General features: G+C 37.5%; 2 protein-coding genes across 2 annotated transcripts; both read left to right on the top strand.

Moving 5' to 3' along the window:
* The first annotated feature begins 171 nt into the window (after nt 1-171).
* Nucleotides 172-11,338, top strand: nup58 (nucleoporin 58). Its single transcript, XM_079259737.1, has 13 exons — nt 172-529; nt 1,313-1,476; nt 1,604-1,636; nt 1,726-1,995; nt 2,153-2,321; nt 2,468-2,533; nt 2,646-2,820; nt 2,948-3,027; nt 3,267-3,385; nt 3,610-3,692; nt 3,856-4,057; nt 9,473-9,559; nt 9,895-11,338. Exons 1-13 carry the CDS (start codon nt 450-452, stop codon nt 10,062-10,064), a joined length of 1,698 nt encoding a protein of 565 aa, XP_079115863.1. The 5' UTR covers nt 172-449; the 3' UTR covers nt 10,065-11,338.
* Nucleotides 11,339-12,988: 1,650 nt separating this feature from the next.
* On the top strand, nt 12,989-16,793 carry ropn1l (rhophilin associated tail protein 1-like; the record flags this gene model as incomplete). The annotated part of the gene is made up of 5 exons (XM_079259616.1): nt 12,989-13,119; nt 13,793-13,916; nt 14,716-14,877; nt 15,401-15,573; nt 16,694-16,793. The coding sequence occupies 5 exons, from the start codon at nt 12,989-12,991 to the stop codon at nt 16,791-16,793; spliced, it is 690 nt and encodes a 229-aa protein (XP_079115742.1).
* Between the last annotated feature and the right edge of the window lie 350 nt (nt 16,794-17,143).

The raw sequence follows: 17,143 nt of genomic DNA, 5'->3' as shown, positions 1-17,143 counted from the left end.
GTTGCAATCCACCCAATGCGTCGTCAGTCCCAGGTTAGTACGTTACGCATGCGTGATGCGTCACGCGATCAACTGACGTGTTTTAAAAAAAATCCCAAGGCATGATGGTAATTGTAGTTGAAAAAAGAATACCCAAAATGCACTCGCACTCGGAAAATACCAGGCGGGGAATAAGAAAAGCAATACCATGCGGGAAGTCACCTTACGACTTTTAACACTCTAGAAAAGCTAAGAAAAATTTATTGTCCTGGAAAACAGCAGAAGGCTGCAGTGGAAAAGTCCCTTATTGATTTTGAAGACAATAGACTTATGTAGAAGCATGGTTTGAACAGAGATAAGTCCGCGGCTTTGGCCCTCACGCGGGCAGGAAGGCTAATTGAAATGTGCTATGTTGTGTTAGCTAAATCAACATAGCCTATTAATGTTAAATGTGTGCTTCCTAGTTGAAAATGTCTAGCTTTAACTTTGGATCGGGGACTCTGGGTGCCGCCAACACGGGTGGAGGATTCACATTCGGGGGTGTTACGAGGTAATGTCATTTTTTATATTTATATAAAGCCGAATTAGCTAACGTTAGCCTAGCATTCCGTTATCAGGTAACAAAATGTGCGTGACCTGATATTAGCTGACTTTAAGTTAGTTGATGTATTGGAAGCATATTGTAATTCTTTCTTTATTCAGACTCTAGGTCCATTAAAAAACAAACAGAAAAAAATACAGACATACAAACATGTTTAAAAGAGGCATGTGTACCAGTGCTTCCACATAGCAGACTGATATCTCAGGCTGGGTGAACATCCCTACAATCCCATTACAAGATTCATCAAGACAGCATATAAATTTAAACATCAATCGTCTCCAAAGACCATGAAATGTGATAAGCTGTGCATTACAAAAAAAGTTCACGAGCACTATGCCATCTTGGTTTCCCTAGGAGAATACGTAGACAATCATTATATCATCATTATTCTTTTGCGAAGATTATATTGTATGACGAAGATTCCCGTTTGAAAGGTCATCCCTTAAATACATGCAAGAAAACAAACAAAAACCCCTAATTGGGAAACTGTTTTTCCCACAGATAATGTTCTTGGTGTTGGTCACCTGCATGTGAATAGTAGTCTTGTTATGAATTGATTTATTATGTTTAAAAAAAAAAACCCAACTTAATTGACAAATTCAGACTTTATTCTATTCTACAGTCATTTAGCAGACGCTTTTATCCAAAGCGACTTACATATGAGTGAGAACAACACAAGCATGTGCAGACAGGTTTTATGCCAAAGTTGTAACTCATTTATTTTGTGTTTAGTGCGCCTGCGGCCGGTACTGGTGGCTTTGCTTTTGGGACTGCTTTGGGAGCAGCAGCTGCGGCCCCTGCTGCCACCACCAGCACCACTCCATCTCTTGGTCTAGGAGGCAGCCTCTTTGGTCAGAAACCTGCTGGAGGGTTCTCTTTTAATACACCTGCCTCAAGTAATATTATCACACATGGGGAGCAAGATTACATGCAAGCTTAAAATTAAATGTCTGTAGATCACATGCCTGTGATTGTAGTTATTCATCAATGATCATCAATGATAGGTCTATTATTCTCTTCCAGGCGCTGCTGCACCCACTACAGGCCTTACATTGGGTATGTTTGCTTTTTTGTCTCTACATTTAAGAAAGAATTATTAATCCCCGCAATTTATCCTCAAATTAACCTCACACAATTACTTCCAGGTGCTCAAGCTACTACAGCTGCCCCAACTGGATTTGGTTTAGCTTTGAACAAGCCTACTGCCTCAGCAACCCCCTTCTCCCTCACCACTACTACAACCTCCTCAACTGCTGGAGCAGGTTTAACATTTGGCTCTGTGCTGACATCCATGGCTCCACAGCAGCCTGCAGCCACAGGCTTCACCCTCGGCCTCGGTGGTGCAACAACTTCCACAGTGGCCTCAACAGTACCGTCATTGGGCACGGGTCTTTTCTCAAGCACTGGGTCTACAGGTAAGAAGAAGCCATGGATATGGAAGGTGTACATGATCAGAGCTATTTAGAGTTTATATTTACCAGAAAATCTCTGACAATTTTAGAAGTAATTCTCTATTTTATCACAATGAACTTGCATGAACTTCTTACCTTTGATGTTTATTTGGTGTTGCAGGTTTGGGTCAGACCACTCTTGGAGTAGGAGGTGGATTAACCTTGGGCTCTCTATTGGCTACCTCAACAGCTGTATCAGCTCCTCCGGTCCCAAGTATCGGCCTGGGAGGAGTCGACTTTAGCACATCTTCTGAGAATAAAAGTGACGCGTCCTCTGGTGCCAATGCCCAGTATGTCCTTGCTAATCTAAGTAAACGTGTCTTTATAAAATGGTAGAGACACTCTTTGGTTCTTGTCGTGTGAATGCGTGTGTTTTCAGTAATGATCTTTCTTTGTTGTTGTATCAATCAAATAACAAAACTGTTTTTCCTTCCAGGGACAATAAAGCCTTAAAAGATGAGAATCTGCCCCCAGTTATTTGCCAAGATGTTGAAAATTTCCAGTAAGTATTGTTGCGTGTTTTTATTTGGTTTTGTTACCATTTGGCGGAATGTTAAGCTTTAGTGTCAGCTCCTTGGTTTTGAGTTTGTTTTTTATGTTGGTTTTTTTTTCAGGAAATTTGTTAAGGAGCAAAAGCAAGTTCAAGAAGACATCAGCAGGATGTCATCAAAGGTCATTTCCAAAGTCCAAGATGATATCAAGAGTCTCAAGCAGCTTCTTTCTGTCAGTGCAAGTGGTCTTCAGCGCCAGGCCCTAGCCATTGACAAATTAAAGTTGGAGACAGCACAGGTAAGATCAGATTCAATAGTTTTCATGATGTAATTAATATTATTTTCAACATCAGCGTTGACTACATGCCCTTTTGATGGGAAATAAGCTACAAACAGCTGACTTTTCTCTTTCCTCTATTCCTAAGGAGCTGAAAAATGCAGACATAGCATTGCGGACCCAAAAAACCCCCCCTGGGCTTCAGCATGAAAACACAGCTCCCTCAGAGTAAGTGAACCATCGAACTACTAGGACTTTGCACATCAAAGGCAGATAAAGTTGTTGAGCATGTTTCATTTGAGTATTCTACTTTTAGTAGTTTTTTCTGTTTAAATCAAGCCAGGATTGGCACACTTGCCTTAGTTGGTTTTTTTTAAATAGCTGCTTTTAATAATTTATGGGTGTTGATATTACAATATGTGGATTTTTTTTTTTAAGGTATTTATTATTTTTATTTGTATGTTTAGTTATTTCCGCAGCCTAGTGGAGCAATTTGAGGTGCAGCTGCAACAGTATCGGCAACAAATAGAGGAGCTGGAAAACCATCTAACTACACAGAGCAGTGGCTCCCACATCACCCCTCAGGGTAAAAAAAATCTCACATTTTTTATAGCTGTCATTAATCAGTATATTTTATTTAAATATAAAAGGAATGAGTTTGTAGCGTGGAACTGCACACTATAGTACAATATAAATCTAGAAAATGTTTTTTTTTTTTTTTGGACTCATTTTCTTCCATTGTTCATTAATACATCCCACCTTTGAAGTAATCATATTATTTCTTGTAATTTCATTCATTTTTCTCTTCAGATTTGACCATGGCCATGCAGAAGTTGTACGAAACATTTGTTGCTCAGGCTGCCCAGCTTCAGTCTGTCCATGAGAATGTCAAGGTGCGTGTCTTTCTTTAATTCCTGATTTAGGTCTAAGATTGGACATTGAGCGGTTTACCAAGCCGAGTTTGATGTTTTTTTATTGTCTTAATTAGTCTGTTTTAACATTTTAAGCAAACATTTTTTAATGCGGCATCTTGTCTTTTTGTTCACATCACAACAGATTTTGAAGCACCAGTACCTTTCCTACCGCCGAGCTTTCCTGGAAGACTCTACTGATGTCTTTGAGTCCAAACGGGCATCTAATAGGAAATGGCAGAGTGCGCCACGAGTCACAACTGGGCCTGCCCCATTCTCCAGTGTGCCCAATGCTGCAGCTGTTGCCATGGCAGCCACGTTGACCCAGCAACAGCAGCCAACTCCAGGTCTGACTGCCTACAAGTTTTAGAAAGTTCTCCTCCTCTTTACATTGTTTAAGATACTAAATGATGGAGAGGAGAAACTAAAGTAAACACAACTTTTGGAAAAGGCAGGTTGAGTGTGCTTTCTTTTAAAATATCTTGATAGCAACAAAGTTGAAAAGGGTGCAACCATGATTATTGAAAATAAATAGACAAAAAAAACTTAGCTGGTGCTAAGCTATCTTTCCTTTCTGTCTTAAAGGAGAGAAAGGGAGATTTGAGAGATATCTGCTTTATAATTGACAGTAAACCTTTGCGTTGCCTTACCATTTTACACTGAATCAAAGTGTTAAAGGGTAGGAGACCTTATTAACCCTTCAATATTAGAATGAGCTCTAATACACGCTTAAGTGCACGATGAGCATCTGACTGGCAGTATTGGTATTAATCCAGTACCTAAAACAATTTCAACAACATATTTCTCTCTTTCAACCTTAACCCCCTTTAGTTGGTAGTGCTTGTGCAACGGAAACTACTGGAGAAAAAAATGAGGTGGTAAAAAATGTTAAATTCTCTCATTTTTGGTTTTTCTAATTGTGATTGGAGCTTATAAATCTTATTAGTTAGGGTTCTGTTTTATTGAAACAATCCATAAAACTGCCCTACTCATTTAATGTTATTAAAGAATAGAGTTGGGATCATTAGGTTTCTGCTGTGATTAGTTCTGATGAGGTGTGTATATGTAGATTTTTGTACAACTGGTTTGGGTGTGCTGCGGGTATTTTAGACATAAACTTGTTATTGTATTCTCCTACTTTCTTAAATCCAGTAGTCAGGTAGGGGAGCTCTTGTTTATTAGATGCCAAATGGTAGCAGCTTAGTTAAGACTCTTAAATAGGTTTTTACAACTGAATTCATGTGAAGATATATTGCCTTTGTTGTTTGAAGCTTATTCAAGGTCTTGTCAGTCATCTGTTTAGGTCAGGATCTAAAAAATAAATTCTTCCATCAACTTTCAAGATGCGGGAACTAAAACAGACCTGCTTTCTATCAAATGTCGCTTGTAACTATAACACTTTGTGTTAAATTCTCTCTTTTAGAAGTTTAAAGTAGAATGATGTAACATTGGCCCACGTAGTATTATACAGTATTAACAAGAATTAATTGCAAATAGTTTTAGGTTTTCAGAGATTCACCCAAACATTCAAACTGGCCTTTTACACTAAGGTTCAACATCTAAATGTGTAAGGGCATGCAAGTTTAGTTTTATGGAAGAGCGAAAATAACTCTGTGTCCATAATATTTACTATCACATCTCTGAGGTGTTCAAGTTTCAGCCCTTTTTGTAGGCTTTGGTTTGTAGGCTATATCAGGGGCACCCACATATGATGAACAAACTAAGCTACTACCACTAATTATATTAGCATGTTTTCTGCATTTTTTCACCCAATATAGTTAAAATAAATAAATAAAATAAAACATGTAAATAAACATTTTAAAGGCAACGTTATAATCGGGTTAAGCTATCAAGACAGTAAAGTTGAGAAACTTGAACATGACAATAGAAATGTAAGCTTAAGTCTCATAACTTTCCAATTCCTGCTGCTTTTTTCATATTAGACTGTTATATCTTGTTAGAATGAGCGTGGCTTACTTTTGAGTGTAAATATAAGAATATTCTTCCACCTTGTACTGCACAGCCAGACACGTGGAGGCTATTTTGAGTAATTGCTTAACCAATCTGTGTGCCAAGGAGGGGGTGGCACCATTTTACCAGTTCATTGCTTCACCACAATTTAAAGAAAAAAGCTTGTCACTTAACAACACTGTTACCATGACAGGTACGATCCATATTTGTGGGAGATGTGCAAACCACCTTGGTGCCTGCTACAGATTTTTTTTTTTTTTTTTTTTTGTTGCTTTCAATCTTTTTTCCATTTTCTTTAAAGCCAAATTAATTTCTGATTATTTTTTCATTGTGTTCTGGATGTTCTCTGAACAGTGAACATTTGTTATGCCATTCCTGGCCCCAGAAATGGCTAAATGTGACGTTATTGCCTTTTTTAAAATTAAGTAAATTAAGCAAATCTCTATTGCCAACAGTGACAGTCTAATTAGTGGCTCAATTCTTCGCTAGACTAATTCTAATCACAAGTTGTATTTATTTACCTATTTATTTTTTTTATATTTTTCATGTGCTTGACTTAGTCCAGACCTAGAGTTGCGTTTTTGAGAATAGCCAGTGTCACAGCAGACTTCCATTTACTTCTGGCAGGTTGTCGTTTTACCCATATATACTTGTCCATGTGCTGGTTGGTTGTTGGCCTCGCACTGTTAGTTAGGGCTTGTGCCTTTTTTGGACAGAAGGTGAAGGGTGCCAAAAGACTCAGGACTACAGATATAAACTTTAATTGCCTGAACTGTAAATTTTAATGTAATGTTCATTGACCATACTTGATGCTGTTTACCATGGTAAATACGTATTGCTGGCTTAAATAAAACAGTGCGCGTGATATTTATATGATTTTGTAAACAACAAGCTGAAGTTGACAATTTCTTTGGATCATTTAGATTTCGGATTGTTTGAAGTGAGAAACGGCAAGCTTTATCTCATTGAGGTCTAAAAATGCATTGGGCTGGTTGGGTTGCAATGAGGCCATTCCAGTGTTACGTCATGTTTTCACTTAAGGGCTAATGTTGGCATTACAGGGCTGGTTATTTTCATTTTCAAATCATTTAATTGAAGAATGTTTAGGGAGTTTTCACAGGTTGTAATTTCAGGTATTTCTTTTCCCAAGGTGATGTATGTATGGCCCATTTCCAAGAGTTTGTTTGTCTGAAACAACTTAGAGAGTGAGTTATGCTGCTTATACTGGACTGTGTGATACATCAGTGCCAATATATGGATTGGGCAGGTTTTGTGTCCCACCATGTAATGATAAAAGGATACACTATTGATGTGGAAAGTGGTGAAACAATTTGCACTCAGCTGGTATCAACTGGCATTTGGTTAATTCACTAAGTCAACAACTAAACAATTTATTTATTTTTTAAGGGGCTTTATGTGAAGAAAGGAGGGAAAAAGTGCTAGTTTGGACATCTCATTCCTTTTAGTTAAAAACACTAAACACAGTCACTATTTAATATATTTCTGGATCAAGCCAGATGTCTGAAGGATTTCCAGGTTGTTTAGGCTTTAGTGAAGATGTTCTTATACTTCAGATTATCTTCAGTTATACTGGCTACAATAAGGACACTGAAAATTCACGATGTGTAATGGTCAGTCAAAGGTCTTTCAACGTCTCAATAGTTGATATTAAGCCACCTTATTACCGTTAAGAATCCTCCCTGTTAGTTACATGAATGCAAAAGCTGTAGTTTGATGAATGCAGAATTAATCCCATGTACCTCCTGGTTTTTATTCTTTTTTTTCCCCTCAGACAGACACATCAACTCCTCCAAAATTTGTCTACGCTGCGTAATTTATGTTTCTCTAAAAGGCATCAAGATTCCAGATTTTTCAGGACTCCAAATTAAATCTTAAAAGAAAGTATTGTGTGTTTGGTGGCGTTAGACACTATTGAATATTCCTTTTCCCTCTTGTTTTTTCTTTTTGTTTAAAATAATTTCATTTCTAATGTACTTTGTTTTTGCCCCTTTGCAAAGTGGTTTTTATTGTGACTTTTAAGAGGTACTAAAACGTTTAAAGAGCTTAAATGGGGTTTACACGATACATAAATTAGAATAAATACAAGATGTACAGTGACCTTTAGGTCAGACATGATCCAACAAAAATTGTAGTCTGCAGTCATCAGGTTTTTATCCAAGAGACCATTCTTGTGGAAAGTTGAACACATTTTACACTTTAGGGCACCTGTTCCCTCAGACTGAAACACATCACATAAATGCCAATTTCCCTTTCTTATCTAAAATCTTTGAGTGTTTTTATTTGTAACCGTGTGTTTTAAGCATATGTCAAATGCCTGTTGAAACAATATATTTAATATATAATATGGTGTGCCTTTTAAGCTATATACAATAATCGTTTGGTGCATTTTTTCTTCTTTTTTTATTTTTATTTTTATTTTTATTAACATATGCTAGTTCATTCACTCCCAGAAATCTTGAAAATTTGGAAACTTGTCAGATGCAGTAGCAGTTAGTAATTAACACCCAATTCTGTTCTTACCTGTTTGTGTTTTATGTAAGTGGAAATGCATATAAATTGACAATAAATCAGTTTTTAAATAAAGAAACGTTTGTCCTGGTTTCTTTTGGTTGAAGTTGCTTTAACATTGAGGAATAATAGGACCCATCCCTAAATTTTATTACATCACAAAAAGTAATGCATAGATGGGGAAAAGACAAGTTTCTGAGTGAAAGAACTAGCAGGATGTTTTTTTTCTTTAACTTTTTAACAATAGCCCCCTTGTTGATTTGCTGATAATTTTGTAACCCTGTGAAAATGTTACATGCAGTAGCACTGAAGTCAGTGCATTTTATTAATTATGCTTATTTTTAAAGCACCATTTTGGATTGAAATGAGTAATTACTGCTGGAAGTAAAGAGGAAAATTAAAGCAAATCCATCCAGATAAAACTCTTTCAGAGCAGGAATACAGTAAAGCGCATGCTCTCTCTGTGCTTTAGGGACCCAGGCACCCTTGGGGGCAGGGTTTGGAAACCCCTTTGCCTCCGCAGTGGGCACTAGTTTGGGCTCTTCTACCCTTGGAGGTACTACCTCTGATTTCTGCAAATAAATATTCCATTTCATTTTGCCTTTCCCTTGCATAAGCTGTATTTATGAGTTTTTTTTTTTGTTTTGTTTTTTTTAAAAAATTTAGTTTCATTACATACATTGTTGGCATGTGTATGAAAAGAGGAAGGTGCAGTCAAAGTGCAGCATTGTTTCCTTTTTTTTTTGCCTTGTTATCGAAGTGGGGGAGTGCGTTCACACCACAAGAAAACTGCAACAACTCTTGCTGCAGGTCACTGTTTTTGTCTTGGCCTGTCACAAGTTGAATAACCTTTTTATTTATTTATTTATTTATTAAATGTGAGGATGAATTTGACTAGAAGATTTCATCACTTTGATGCTAAAGTAATATGTTGCTAAAAAAAAAAAAATCCTTTGCAAAGTAAATGGAAAACTTGACATCGTGGGAACAGGTGGTCTGAACGCACAGTGTCGGTGTGTTACCTTGGTGGTGTGTTTGGTAAAACCTTTGCTACCTTCCTTCCTTTGGCCTTTGTGGTGCTCTGTGGGTCCTCGCCTCTGCTATAGTTTGCAGTGAGAAGATGAGCAGTACGTAGCTTGTAGGGGTGCGAATGTTTTGCTTATGCCCGGCTGTACACACCCGAGGCATTTCTTCTTGTGTTCATTCCTAGTGTCGGACGTGTGTTAAGCCCACTCTGACTTCCATGTCGCTTTCTCCCACAGGTTTTGGTGGTGGGCCAGGATTTGGTGGGGTGGGGTCTTCTTTTGCCTTCTCCACCAGTAAGCCCACAGGAGGCAGTCTGAGTGCAGGTACATAAAAACTGTGTATATCACCCTCACACTTGGGTCCTGAAATTGAAAGATAAAAACAGAACAGTTAGCTTCCTGGACAAAAGTACAGTCTGAGTTTTTAAGGAATCCCTGAAAAATTAAAATGAGTTTACAGAGGTGTGTGTGTATGCTTTGTAAATAGTAACGCTGGCGCCAGCAGGATGAGTTGTTGTGAGCTTTAGGATAAAACACACACTCACTCTGCAGTCTAGTAGTATTTATACACATAGTGTGTATGTATAAAGATCATTGTACTGACACATTTACTTTCTATGTGTACATGACCTTCTGTGTGTCTTGTCCTTCATTTTTAGGTTTTGGAAGCAGCAGCACCTCAGGCTTTAATTTCAGCAACCCAGGCATCAACCCGTCCGCCGGCCTGACCTTTGGTGTGTCTGCCCAAACGGCTCCAGGCTTTGGCACAGCAACACCTCTTCTACAGTTGAAGAAGCCCCCTGCTGGTAATAAAAGGGGAAAGAGATAAAAACAAGAGGAACCCTATGACAGAACAGCTGACCAGTTTGAAGCTTGTAGCAAAAAAAAGTCCTGGCCGCCCAAAAGCAGAAAACAGAACAGAGCTCGATCAGTGGAAAAGTGGATTTAAGGTCAAATGTCAGGGATGTGATTGGACCATTCAGTAAATAGGATCATCTGTTAGAGGATTGTCTTTCTGAAATTCTGTTGGAAATATTCGGTTAGCTTGAGAAAAATTCAAATTGTATTGATCATCCAGCATTTCTTTTTTCATTCTTTGGTTTGGAAGCTGGCAGAAAGTCACATGGAGCCGTGTAAAGAAAGCATTTAAAAAAAACAAAACAAAGTGTTTCTGTAATTTAAAGTCTAACTGAGCCTTTTATCGGCTCTTCTAACAGTTTGCTTCCACTGTGGTGTAGCAGTGCTTTTGGGGATGCCAGGCAAGAACAGACTGGGTCAGTTACACATTGTTTGTTATTGAGGAAGTAGTTAAGCCTGAATATTATGTAAGACCTTTTTCCCTTTTTTTTTTTTTTTTTTTTTTTTTTCTCCTTGAGATGGATTGCTTGGTCTCTTTGTGTTAAGAAACTCTGTCAATCATAGAACTGCACTCAAAGGCTTTTTAAATTATGACTTGGCCTGAGTCTCTTCCAGAGATGGGTAAGGTAAAGGGAAAGACGTTTATGGGATCCTAGCTGGATGGGGACAGTACAGTCCCTGTGTGAAAGTATCACAGTTGAGTGTTATCTGATCCTACAGTTTTATAGGTGTCCAGCAGTGTCCAGGGTGGGATTTTGGGGAGATAGTTTTATTTTTGTATTGGATAAATTACATTTTGGGAAAGATATGAGGGGATTATCGTATTGGATTATTCCATGGTCAAGTCCACATAACCTGTGTTTTTAGTTTTAACAGTCCATCCTTCTTGTTTAATGATTTCTTTTATCCCCAGTATATTTTCTGCTGTGTGCTCCTGTATTATAAGAACTTGGGATAGGAAACACTGTTCCCTTTGTATTCCATGCTCCTGGTAGATGTTATGTTAGTAAAATTTGACAGAATTTCTCAAGTATATTTTGTTCATTCAGTTTATACATGTGCTAGAACAAATTTGCACTAGCCAGCATATGTGACCTACGAGTGATTGTGTGAATATGCATTTCTTCTCTTCGCACAAGTATGACTTTGTCTCTATCGTGCTTCTTTTGAATGTTGAGAATGGATGATTTTTTTTTTTTTTTTTTTTTTAACTGTCCATGTAACTTTGGTTTTGAAATACTGCTAGCTGTACCATTGATTTCTAATCACAGTCTGTGGAAACCTGTATTTTCAAGATGCTGTTGAATAATAAAATCCTTTGCCTGTTTATGGCAGCACTTCAATAAATGTGCCAAGATGGAAAGATTTTGTTAGATCCATCCATCCATCCATCCATCCATCTTATCCGGGGCCGGGTGGCGGGGGCAGCAGCCTAAGCAGGGAAGCCCAGACTTCCCTCTCCCCAGGCACATTTGCAAACTCTGCGGGGAGATCGCAACGTGTTCCTAGGCTAGCCCAGAGATATAATCCCTCCAGCGTGTCCTGGGTCTTCCCAGTTTCTGCAGCCGAGGATTGGACCGCCAGGGTCCCCACCCCTTGCTGCCGCCCAGCTCACATTGCACCCGACCCCTACGGCTCCTCCCGCAGATGGTGAGCCCACAGGAGGAAAATTTTGTTAGATATATACAAAATAGTTTCACAAATGCTTTTCTTTTTCACAATGAAGACATTCACACTTGTATTGATTTGTATAATATCTGTAGCAGCGTAACAAATGAGGTGGAACTGTATGTTTTTATTAATTTTCAGCAGTATGGAAATATTTTTGGCAGGTCAAAGTGCCCAGTTATGCATCCTTCAGGGGAAATACTGATCTCTTAATATGAAATAAAGCTAGATGTAGCTAAAATCTGATTTTTTTTTTGTTGTTGTTATATAATTATGTATTATAATTATATTAAATGTTCAATGTAAAATTAACTAAAATGTAGGAGAATGAATGGTAGCTCAAGTATCCCATGGTTTAAAGCAGGTTTCACTTTCATGGCTGTTAAGTGAAAATAAAGTCTGAAACGCTAGAGGGCAGTATGTGTCTCTTCAGCACTGGAAGAGCCTCACGAAGTAGATAATGAACGCCGCTGTTGCTATGCAACGAAGAAGCGTCGCACAACTGCCTGCAATAGTTTGGGCCTCTTCTTTAAAACCTTCTTTAATCTGATCTTTTTGCTATTTTCTACTCGACATTTTTATTCAAGTCAGGTAAATCCATGTCCTTAACGCAGATGTAATGACCGATAGCGGGTTGTATTCAGCTGCTGGTAGCTATTACTCTTAGAAGACAACGCTTCAAACGTTACAAAAACCTTACATTTACATTATACTGTGCTTATTGAGGTAAATAGACAAGTGTTTTCACATATATGTTGTTCTAAAAGTTAAGATATTGAGATTAAATGGATTTCTTTTCTCTTATCTATAGAAGTTTTAGCAATTGAAAGAGAACGGCAACACTTTATTTAAATATTTGAGTGATTTGAAATGGGAGTCCTTTCTTTTGATACTCCTTATGTGGTGAAATGTGTTAAACAGGTAACAGCTGTGTGATTTGCATATTCTCCAGATTGCTAGCAGAAAATTTAGCATGCAAATATGCTGCTTCTTATGTATACATCTTTAAATTATGTTGCGTTCATAGTGTTAATCTCCTTATTTTTTCTCTGACTTACATGATGAGAGTTAAGACTTAGGAACCAGAGAGAAAATTTTCCATTGATAATTAACATATGTCAGCTTTTACTTAAAAGGGAGCTGACATGGTGTTATTTCCTCTCAGATTTTCCTTTTACTGTATGTCATCTGCTAACTAGACTATATTGCAATGCATATATTACAGTCATGCCTCCTCCAGACACCTTCTACTGTGCCCAGCAAATTAACATCCCCCCTGAGCTGCCAGACATCCTCAAAAACTTCACCAAGGCAGCCATCCGAACACAGCCCAAGGATTTACTGGTGTGGTGTACTGCGTAAGTTTTAATCTTTGTCGATGCTCATTCACATCAAGGGTGGGGAAACATGATTCTGTTTCATTTCAATCCTATTCCCTCATATAAAACCACAAGTGTCTCCAGTAAACTTCACTGTGTGAAGAGACAAGGTGCGTTCACTTGTGCTTGTCTTATCTTATTAAAAGACAGGCTGTAATTAGCTCCCATGAGTTTTGCTGTTAAACTATCTGATTCGCTGCCTCAAAGACAAAACATGTTGAAACTGCTGGATTTACGTGGATTTTTCAAGTTTTTTTCCCCTCACTCTCTCCAAAGGATAGTCCCAGTCTGTGTGACTGCGTTGGCCAGAGTGTCTGGCAACAAACAACAAAAAAAAGATGAATTTGGCTTGTAAAAAGTAACAGCAGGCTCCAGTACCTCTGACAGATGTTTAGACTTATTCTTATAATTAAGTACATATATGGACGAGAAACTTCTAAAAAAAAATAAAAATTCATAATGTTTCATTCGTGTAGGAAATATTTATTAGGGGTCATTAAGTTTGTCAAAGAGCATCTTGTGACCTATTGAGAGTGCACTACAACTTAATGGCAGTATGGGGAAGATGATAGATGGATGATCAGTATAAAATATCAAAGTCCAGTGTTCAGTAATACATTCGTCTTGACAGCATGAATATATCTTCTCCCAGATATTTCAGTGCACTGGCTAAAGGAGAGTGTCTGCCTGTTAAGGAAAGGCTAGAAATGAATGTTGCCACCCAGAAAACTGACACCGGGTTGACTCCTGGTCTACTGAAGACGCTTCACAAGCAGGTATTTTTTCTCACTGAATATACTGAATCGTTTTTTTAGTAAAGTGAAACAATCCAAAAGGGTTCTAGTTTAATTTAAGGTTATGAATATGCATGTTAGCATTTTGTATAGGATAAGCTCTGTCTATGCTTTACTTATTCATATGTTTTTTAATGTGATTCTGCATTTTACAATTAGATAGTAAACATAAATACTAGGGCTGTGACGACATGCTTTTGTCCCAATATGATTCCGATTCCGATTTTTTTGGGTGCTGATTTGATTCAAATTGCGATTCTGACGATTCTTTGATGTTGCTGATTTTTGTAGACTTAAAAAAAAAAAACAATGTACAAAACTTTATTTGGTAATCACTTTTCTTGATTTCAATTAGGAAAAAACACCACAGTAGACAGACCATCATTCTGCTGCTATAATGCCCAAGAAAACAGATCAATAAAAAACAATGAAAAATTACAAAAAAAATTATGGATTATTTTTAAAAATCGATTTTTTTTTTAAACAAAACAATTGATTTTAAAATTGTGAAACAAAAAATCCAGATATTTGATTTTGTTTTTTTATTCAATTTCCCACCCAAAATATATTCTATCATATATACTATGCTATTCATCTTCTTGTGGGCTTTATCATTTTGTTCACAATACAGTAAATCTGAAAAGTCAAAGAAAGGTCTGATGATTTTTATGACCACAGATTTTCACCGGAAGCTAATTTCATTGTTGTTTAGCATATAAGCGTTAAGGTAATCAGTAATCCTCATGTCTCCTAACACACTTTGTTCCCCTCCTCATCATAGCTGTCCTCCAGGCAAACATGCAGCAAGGAGGAACTTCAGATGAAATGGAAGGGCCTGTGCCTTCCCATTGATCAGCTGGAGACTCTTTTGTTACTGGGCAGTTTTGACTCAGAAATCAACTGGATGGAGTTTTTTGCCCTTGGCTGCAGCGCTTTGGGAAGGGTGAGATGCTCCACGAGAACCAGATATTACCACTTAACACCACTTCATTTGAACCTGAGACCAAGCACAGCTTGAGAACCTGACAATTTCCTCTGGTGTGTAGAATCCATCCAGACTTCCTTCCCCCAGGCTCCAGAGAGAATTACTGCATAAATCCTGATCTGACTGCACATGTCTGATGTGCAGTTAAGCTTTGATTCAGGTTAAAAGAATTAGATAGAGCTCTATAGACTGATCAAAGAGTCATTCTGCATAAAGAACTTCTCAAAACATGTCTTGGTTTTGGCAAACATAAAGGGAGCGAAGCATTTACAACTTAATGTGCTCATTCAAGGCTGTTGAGACATTAACCACATGATGGCAGTCTTGGTCTACATTCATCAGGCAAATTTATTTATCTATTTATTCTCAAATCTATGCATTTGTGTTTTCTCATGGTTTGCTTGTAATATACACATAATATTTGATGATTCTTGGATCTTTTACCTGAAATCGTTATGTCTGTGATTTTCTTATTTAATAGACCCTTATGAGTTCTCTGAAATGTGCCTGCGAGATCCTTACCAATGACGAGGAGGGTGGTCCTGCACGAATCCCATTTGATACTTTTGTCAAACTCTACACCTATTTGGCTCACCTAGATGGAGACTTGCAGGACCACATTGACAACTTCCTCAACAGCCTGAAGCCACAAGCGTAAGTATTACTTTTATGTGTGAAGTGTGTGTGGATGTGTGCCTTTACAGAGTTCCCAGTCTTTCGATTAGCAGAATGGAGAAAGGGTTACAAAATTAGCAGGTTTTTTTTTCTTACTAAGAACGTAATGTCATTTTCTAGTTTTATTAAATTTCCTACTGAAGTCTCCTTTGACATGTCAAAGAAATCTTTTTCTAACTCAAAGTTGTTAAATGACTTAATCAGAAAAAATATGTGGAATTACTTTTTTTTACATTCTTAACTTTTCCATGTTTAATTTCTCAATTAAATTAACTATCAGGTTATGACAGTTTGTTATATTAGCAGCATTACATACACAATAGACTGACTGTGTAGCTGTTCAAAAGAACTGCACAACACTTCTTCTTTATATCATATTGAATTTCCCTTTTGGGGATTAATAAAGTATTTTCATTTCATTTCAATTTCACTTCATTTAATTATACAAAATATACAATTCCAATATGAAAATGTTCCTTAACCTTCTTCAAAATATGATCAGATGTCATTCTAATAAATAGAAATGCTCTATAACAGATTCAGGCCTTTTGGAACTTGGTTAAATAAGCAACAGTGAAATTATGCCACACACAGGTACTTGGTGCATTGCTCTTTTGAAGATTTTGACGGGTATTATTGATACATTTTCAAAACCATAGACAGATTTTTGCATTTCCTGATTATATTTTATTCAGAAAATAATACTAAGACCACTGATCGAAGTCGAATGCACTCAGTTGTGTTGTAAACAGTCACTTATATACATTAGTTTTGTCTTTTTATTTCTCATTTTTATGTGTTTTTATATAAAAAGTTTATCTGCTTTATCTTTGTAGAGAACTGTGTGTAAATTGATAGTTTTAAAGATTAATCTGAAACATGTGCAAGGAAAAGCTGTCTTTTCACTGAAACGCAATGTATAGGAATACCTTTTAAATTACCCTTAAACTGAACTTGTAATACCACTGCAGAGGTGTTTTATGCTCAGTCAGGTTCTCCTGATCTTACATGATTCTGTGAGATTATGATTGTCAAAAAAAAAACCTTACTGCTGATTAGAGCTGTTCCCCTGATGTACTGGTGTCTCTCTGCCTGACAGCAACAAACACAATGGCATGATACAGGTTTCTGACTTCTACACAAGCAGGCAGTGTGGAAAGGAAAGACAGGCACCAATAGAAGAAAAAAGGGAGCCATAGAAGAAAGAAACTGACAGTGATCAATTAATAAATCAACCCACAAAAGACCCTTCAGGCAGTGTTGTTTTATTATCAACAAGCTTGCTCTATTACGCGTTGGCAACAGGCATAGTGTTTCATTATTACTCATCGTCCAGCTGAACTAGCTGCTAGGTCAAGCCAGGTTGAAATCATTTAATGAGCAGCAAAAGCAGCACAAAGCTGTTTCACACAAACTGTCAAACTGAGCCTGTGTTTTACTTTTCATTTATTTGTGTCTGGTTTAGCCCATGTTCATTTATTATTGCCACAACATCAACTTGCAGCCTCACCACATTTGCCTGTGCTGCGGGTGTTTTCACTCTTCCAGC

The sequence above is a fragment of the Telmatherina bonti genome (genome assembly GCF_933228915.1).
Source record: "Telmatherina bonti genome assembly, chromosome: 20".
NCBI classification, from domain to species: domain Eukaryota; kingdom Metazoa; phylum Chordata; class Actinopteri; order Atheriniformes; family Telmatherinidae; genus Telmatherina; species Telmatherina bonti.
This window is presented reverse-complemented; position numbering and strand designations above follow the sequence as displayed.